At 37.4% G+C, this 8,040-nt stretch overlaps 1 protein-coding gene across 1 annotated transcript in view; it reads right to left on the bottom strand.

The window, feature by feature from the left end:
• Window positions 1–237: 237 nt before the first annotated feature.
• The window catches only part of C1QTNF7 (C1q and TNF related 7), a 78,481-nt gene continuing 70,678 nt past the window's right edge, over window positions 238–8,040 (bottom strand). The window contains exons 2-3 of the mRNA XM_075194676.1: window positions 6,092–6,337; window positions 238–3,791 (exon numbers count right to left, since the gene is read on the bottom strand). Of these exons, the coding sequence (XP_075050777.1) occupies window positions 3,160–3,791; window positions 6,092–6,332 (873 nt within the window). The 5' untranslated portion in view covers window positions 6,333–6,337 and the 3' untranslated portion in view covers window positions 238–3,159. The remainder of the gene's footprint in view (window positions 3,792–6,091; window positions 6,338–8,040) is intronic.

Genomic DNA, 8,040 nt, shown 5'->3' with positions numbered 1-8,040 from the left:
TATTAGGGCAACATGGATACTTGTTGAACATTACAACAACAGGTACTAGATAACCAACAACTGTTAATGTAAAGGCCACAGCTATACTCAGTCCATGGTTACAAAGTCCTGTTTCAAGGTATTATTTACTTCCACACATATACTAAGTACAAATGTTGTACCTGTCTTTCACTTTTTTTTAAATATATTTGCAGATAAATAGCTTTATAGTGAATAAAAACCACGCTCAGAGCCAACTATAAAAACAATTAAGATATATTTTTATTATTATGAATACATCCAGCATATGCCATAGTTCTTTATTGAGATCACTATTGTTTCCACTGTCATCCGATTAATATATCTGGGGCATTTAACTAAAAATGTTGCTGAGGGAGAAGCTACTGTAAATCATAGTACAGAATTCTGGCTGTCATTTTTAAGGTGTGTTTGGCTTGTGTGTGAACACTATCCTTTCTTGATGGTCCTTTATACCCCCAATTTTGAAGTGCAAGGGCCTAAAGCAAGCTGTAGCCAATCAGATCATCAGAATGCTCACAACAGAAGAGTATATTTAAATAGATGATCTTGTGGGAGGCAGTGACTTGTCCATTCACGTTGTACGTCACTGAAGACAGGGCTGATTGTGACAGGGATACTTTCATGGTGTGAAGAGCTGTGTTCTAAGTCAAAATTTAGAAGTGGGTGTATGAAAAATGTAATGGGAATGTACGTGAATCAAATTTATTAGTTTTACAATAGTGGCAGTAGGAGTAGTGGTAGTGTGTCATACAACCATATACGCCCCCATGTTGAACACTGGTGAGGAGGAAAATTGAGGCATGTAGGAAGCCACAGACTGAGAGTTAGTTAGGGGAAGGAGCAGAGTACTAGAGTACTCTTAAATCATACAGTAGTTAAATGAGGCTCTAATGAAACTGAGGGGGGTGATTGTGGTGTTAGCACCTCTAGATGAAGTTTATACATTGTGTTACGAGAATCCGCCCCTCCCCCACGATGGCTCGCCTGTTGACTTTGCTGGCCTCGTTCTAGCTGTTGCCCTGACAGCCAGGACTTCACTTCCTCCTTCCTCATCCTGGCCATCACCAATGCAACAACTGGGATGCTCTTTCACTCACCAATGCATCCCGGCAAATCTGACAGCCGGGTGCGTGCGCAGAGGATGCTGCATTAATCATCCAGCCTCCTGTGACTGATTCTGATTGGCCAATGTTACTATTTAACGCAGCCTCCCTGTCGATTATAGCGTCCTGTGTGCCACACATTGCTGGCCAGCTCTTGTCCTGTGTATAATCTACCTTATTTCTATTGATTCCTGCTGTGACCCTTGGCCTTGTTTCTGGACACTGCTTGAACTCTGATTGCTTCTGACCTCTGCCTGTTTATTGGATTATCCTTGCTTGCTACCAGCCTTGACCTCTGCCCTGTCCCTGATTGTCCTGTTTGCTTCTGACCCACGACCCTTGGACTGTTAATGGTATTGTCTTCGGAAGTCTGGTTTATCCTCCATCTCTGCGTTACGGTTGCCTGATAAACCTTTACTACCCTTGAGTCAAGAACTGTGGGCATCCAAGTACCTGTGTCCACTACTAGTTCTACGGGAAAGGCAGCTGTTATAGGTGAAGACCTAAAATCCACCTGTTCTGAAGGTTAATCTCGTTAGCCGTTAGCCGTAACACATTCAGCCTATTCTAGTAGTGTTTATAGGATGAAAGGAATGGTTGGTATGTTGTACAGTGCCTTTTCTCTCAGCACTATTTTAGATAAATGTCCCTATTTTCCTGTTATGCATTACTGTCTTCACTTTTTTTTTTATATCTTTTGGGATTATCGAGTTAAGAAAAGCAACAACAACATGAAGTCATTACAAAGATGACACTGCTTTCAACTATTATGATGGTATGCAGGAAACTCAGTTGCATGAATACGTTGACAGGATGTGTTACATACAGCTGAAAGAGGGGCTGTCAGAGATCCACATCCAATTTGCATTCTGACATATGTTCCTATGATTTTATCCAAACAAACTGTAAGTATATATATTAGTCATTGACTGTAATAATTTCCTAAGGTCTCATAATGTTTGAACACTGTCAACAATTTACTTAACGTATGTCCAAAAATATATCCATCAGAATGATGGAATTTCATTCCCTGAAGGTATCACTTAAATGAAAGAATATGTTCTCAAAAGCTGGAAAAAATACATGTTTATTCTTTGCATGAACATTTAGCCGTGAAAGGATTTCTTCACACAAATAGTATTCTTCCCATTGCAGAATAATAAGCTGCAGTTTTACTTTACGGTGCCGTCCTCTCTTATTATCTCAATGTTTCTGTTTAATAACATTCCTATATTAATTAGACTTTATGCTGTGTTTTTTGGGCAGTGAAACTATTATTTATTTTTAAACAGTGATAATTACTTCTTGACATTATATGGGTTACTGTGTTGCCAAAATATGAAAAGTGTTTCATTTATTTGTAGATAATTAATCCACTTCAGAAATGTTGTTTTGTGTGGAATAATTATAGATAATGAGGGCAAGCCTGTTTTGTGTTAAATGTGGTCTTTGTTGTTACACAATTAACAACACATTTGAGGTTCAATACAAATAATACAATATCCTTATTTGATAGCATGAGATTTCATAAGTGGTCAACAGTTGGTTCTACAGAATATATTCCAGACAAAGGGGTAGATTTATCAAACCTTCTAAAGTGGAAAGGAGAAGGTGTTTCCCATAGCAACCAATCATATTCTATCTATTCTTTTCTAGAATGTACTAGATAAATTATGATTGGTTGCTATGGGCAACACTTCCACTTTTCCTTTTTGAAAGGTTTAAGAGATCTACGCCTGAGTCTCAAAATGCCCATATGGTTATTTTTTTTTATATATATATATATATATTTTTTTTGTTGGTTAACACTGGATCTCCTGCATAGTCCACAAAAATAATCCATGTGAGGCTCTTATCATTCCTTAATGGTATAGCTGTCCAACACTCTACTCAAGGTCCACATGCAGTCCTTAACCCATAGACTGCTGCATGACATACATTTTTTAACAAGCTCTGACCTGTTAACATGTCATTATTAGATATAAGCAGACCATTCCATGGGAAATGTAACATTCTATTTGGATTGTATAGCCTATCACAATTCATCATCATCCGACAAAGCATTCAGATAATCAGTATCTGCATATAAAAGAAATCCAGAAAACAAACTGTCTGCCCAACTGGGATCGGAGAAAAGACCATTTTGGTCTGTGAAAAATATCTCTAGCCAGACTTCATCTTCTGGCTTTAGGTATAGTAGTGTTGAGCCTGAGGCAACATCATGGTTTCCCGTGTTGGCATCAAATGTCTTGATTTTGTACTCTCCGTTATGTACCAGGCTGATTGCCAGGTGCTTGTTTGCAAGAGTGATGTCATAGGAGAAATAATATATCCCGGGAATAGCACAAATAAACTTCCCAGTGGATGGGTTGTAATACTCCCCCTCGTTGAAGATAATTTTGTTGAATAAAATTGGCAGTCTTTCTTGTGGGTAGCTGGTGGTGATCCCAACTGAAAAAGCAGATTTTAGCATTATGCTGCCACACTTGCACACTCCAGCTTCTCCTATTTCTCCCCTTGGGCCTTTATCACCCTTAGGTCCAAGTGGTCCATCAGGTCCTAATTCCCCTTTGTCTCCTGGTGGCCCTGTCGGTCCTTTTTTTCCAGACTCTCCTTGATCTCCTTTCTCGCCAATAGGTCCAAATGGTCCTGTTTTTCCTCGTAAGCCTTTAAATGAGATTTTGATATTGTTAATCATCCATACATTTACAGAATTACATCTAAAGAAAAAATATGCAAAGTTTAAGAACCTGGCAGACATTAAAGCTAATGTGTATGTTTCTGGTTATGAAATATTATAACCAGTATACCAGTGACTACCTTACAGAATAAGCATTGTGAAAGATACCCACAAACCCCTGTGTTTGGGCAAAGTGTTCAGGTTTGCTAGCCTCAGCGTACCTGTTACAATGGGTGGATTTAAATAAACTTGGAAAAAAGTCTCTTTGTTAATTGTAATGATTGCAGTATTGACAATTGAGCACCAATTTAGAGATGTGTCTTGAAGATCTTACAAAGTCAGATTATAGGTAATTATTTGAAAAGTGACCCAAAACATGTTCATACAGTATGTAATATGTTAAAATATTAACCTAAAAAACATTCTGTGGTCTTTGGTGGGTTGAGCGAGTGGGTATTGTGGTAAGACATGGTGTTTTGCCACCCAAATGACTAAATTCCGTCATCCACTCCCCCATACGAATGGGCCCACATTATAGGCAACAGTAACTCTCTCACAATATACCATCACAGTGATTTCACACATTATATAGCAAAATAACACCACACACTATGCAAGCACTGTGACCCAATACAGTTTACCAGCATAGAGGCCCAATACAAAATACCAGCACTGTGACCAAATAAAACATACCAGCACATTGACTATATATCAAAACTGTAACCCAATACAATATACCAGCATATAGACCCAATACAATATATCAAATCTGTAACCCAATACAATATACCAGCATATAGACCCAATACAATATATCAAATCTGTAACCCAATACAATATACCAGCATATAGACCCAATACAATATATCAAATCTGTAACCCAATACAATATACCAGCATATAGACCCAATACAATATATCAAATCTGTAACCCAATACAATATACCAGCATATAGACCCAATACAATATATCAGCATTGAGGCCAAATACAGTATATCAGCATTGTGATCCAAAAAGCCATACCAGCACATAGACCCAATACAATATACCAGAACAGTGATCCAATACATACCAGCACAGTGATACCAAACATTATTAGAATTACAGTGAGTACAATGGACACACAGATCATATGTTTTGGACCTCTGGTCTAGATCTACTGATACATATGGGGTGAGTTACGGTTAAACATTAGATGCCCATGTGCTTATGTAAAAAATGTATCTGCACTCTTATATTTCCATGATCAAAAAACATAGGGAGAAAGGGCGCTCATGGTGTATTAATTAATGTACAATCAATGAAACTATTGAAAGAAAGTAGCGTACATTTTTCAAATAAAGATAAGGCTTATCTGTCAAATGCTTGATGGATGTACTACAGGCAGGATCCTTAGCTTTCACATGTAGTCATTTCATTATCTTTGAAAGAAATACACATAGAGAAGACAACCGCCCATGTGTGAAATATTTTAAAACAGTCAACTTCTATTTTAAACAAGGTTAAAGACCCTTACAAAAGGTAGCATAAAACAGCGCATATCTGAGTCCACAGTGATGTTGATACCAAGAAGGAATACTTGGAAGCTGTCCAGATCAGCAGGTGTGACTGTTCCACAAATATCACACTGGCAATAAAAAATCACTCTTAAACATGACTCTAAAAAATACCAATATCATGAGGACAAAACCCTACAAGTTTCGTTCTCTCGAACTTCAGCAGGTGTATTTGATAGATAAGCTTTATCTTTATTTGAAAAATATATGCTGCTTTCTTTCAATAGTTTAATTGATTGTACATTAATTACTACACCATGAGCGCCCTTTCTTCCTATGTTTTTTGATCCTAGATTATTCCATTTCAGGTGTGGATGTTTAGAAGAAAGGAGCTGCTATTTGCTATTTGTTGAAATCAGCCACAATTCAATAGCTCTCCAGCAGTTTTACATACAAATATAAAAGCAACTTACCATTAACACAACAGAAAGCAATATTAATTGCTTTGGTATTTTGTGATTTTAAGCTCAGTATTGCAAACTGATTGTCATATAAAAACTTTTTTTTATCATTTGTTTATGTAATCAACTGCTTTAAGATAAAAAAAACCTATATATAACGAGAGGGGTTTGTGGATAGCAAAATTCAATTTGTAGTTGCTAAACAATTCACTAAAATCCCTACTGTGTGACATAACCCTACGCAATAACATAGAGTCAGTGTATAATATATATTATTTTGAAGATAATTTATTGTTGCATTAAGCAGGTGGATGATGTATGTTGATTACCTGTAGTGCCCTTTTCACCCCCTTCTCCTTTCCTGCCATCTCTCCCATCTCTTCCTGGCAAGCCAATCCTTCCATGTGGCCCAGCTAATCCACTTGTCCCAGGGGATCCTGGTGAACCTGGCAATCCTGGTATGCTACAGACATACCTTGTGTTCTGGTGGTCTCCTTTTAGTTTATTGTTCAACGGCTGTCCACTGGCACAGAGAGCAAAGCTTGTAATGTACAGCAAAATAAACATCATCTGCCCTGAAGGGGAAAAATAACATGGTATTAACTTCATGATGCTCCCAAATCAATGCAATTTACTTATATTGAAGCAATAGCAGACACAATAATTCATGTCACTATACATAAAATCACTTTATAAGCGGTGTTGTGCAAAGTAGCATAATTGTAATATGCACAGTAATCACATAGAGTGGGTAAGGAAACGCCTATTAGAATGTTGCATGCATAAATCACATAATAATAAGTAAACAACACAAATAGCATTATATAAAACTGAGCGCACATGGGGAAAAGAGGTATTGAGATTAATAGGGTATCTCAAGCCCAGGACACTATAAAATAAGATTAGAGGGCAGAGGACAGCCAAGTACAACATTAAATTATTGATGTGCCTTATATATAGAAGGCTTATGTACTGAATAATATTCAGGCATAACACTCATATACAAAAAAAACCTTTATGTATTATTAAGTAGCACTAAATCACTAAATAAAAGTTTATATATGTCTCATAAAATTTGTAATATCATAATTTTTTTTTACATTTCTCCCTCCTTATATACAAATCTCATCTTATGAAGCGTTAGCCTTATTTGACTTTACTATTTACTAGCTATGATTTTTGTTATATTAACTTTTTTATGGGGTGTATACGCGTTCTAGCCAGGTAATACCTTAATTTATCTTTATGAAGTGATAGGCTTTACCAGCAAGATTAGCAACAAACGTATCCACATTAATATTCTATACATTTGTTTCTTGATGTTTACAATATATAGTATAAACTGTCTGAGCATGCATTAAAGTGCTCAGAAATCCTCCGCAAGGTCAGTCGTGCACAACTGGCTCTAGCGGGTGTCCCTAAACTGGTTATGAGTGTCAAGGGGTCGGCTCACATCTTACACGGCCATGACATCTTCAGCCAGTTGCACCATCCTGCTCCTGAGCTTTTCTGACCTCAAGTCCAACGATCATCCAAAAACATTTTCTGTTACTGTATATAGTATGTAAAAATAACATATATTAAGCTTGCTATTTATTTAGTTTTTTGTTTAGAAATGCCTACCACTTATCAGTTATTACATCTGTAAATGAGACTCATTCAGCAGTGTTGAAGTAGTACAATGCTGGCCACACACATTGTAGTATTCCCAAAGATAATGTGCAATTCATTGTGTTCTCACTGAGCACCTGGAAAGAAGATAAAGACTCTTGGGGCTAGATTTACTAAGCTGCGGGTTTGAAAAAGTGGGGATGTTGCCTATAGTAACCAATCAGATTCTAGCTGTCATTTTGTAGAATGTACTAAATAAATGATAACTAGAATCTGATTGGTTGCTATAGGCAATATCCCCACTTTTTCAAACCCGCAGCTTAGTAAATCTAGCCCTTGGTGTGGTGTTTGCAGTTATCTTCCACTAAAGATTCACTGGTCACCATGTGGACCAGAAGTGGACTGGCTACTTAGCTCCTGCATTGCATTAATTTAGTTAAATTGGGCAGTGATACTATTTCTAATGACAAGTGGAGGGATCGGCTTTGTGAAAGGGTGACGAGATGAGGGAGGGTACAAAACATCTGGGACCGGGTCTGCATGGAGTCCCGGGCCTTCCTATGTATGGCCACACTAGCTTCTGCTCAGACTGTTTCTTGTGTGGCACCTCCATGTGTTTTATTTTTGAAATTGTGTTTATTTTGATATAGGAAATTTCTATAGACCA

Source organism: Mixophyes fleayi, chromosome 1, assembly GCF_038048845.1.
Source record: "Mixophyes fleayi isolate aMixFle1 chromosome 1, aMixFle1.hap1, whole genome shotgun sequence".
NCBI classification, from domain to species: Eukaryota; Metazoa; Chordata; class Amphibia; order Anura; family Limnodynastidae; genus Mixophyes; species Mixophyes fleayi.
The sequence above is the reverse complement of the archived record's forward strand: the minus strand, read 5'-3'. Positions and strand labels throughout refer to the sequence as shown.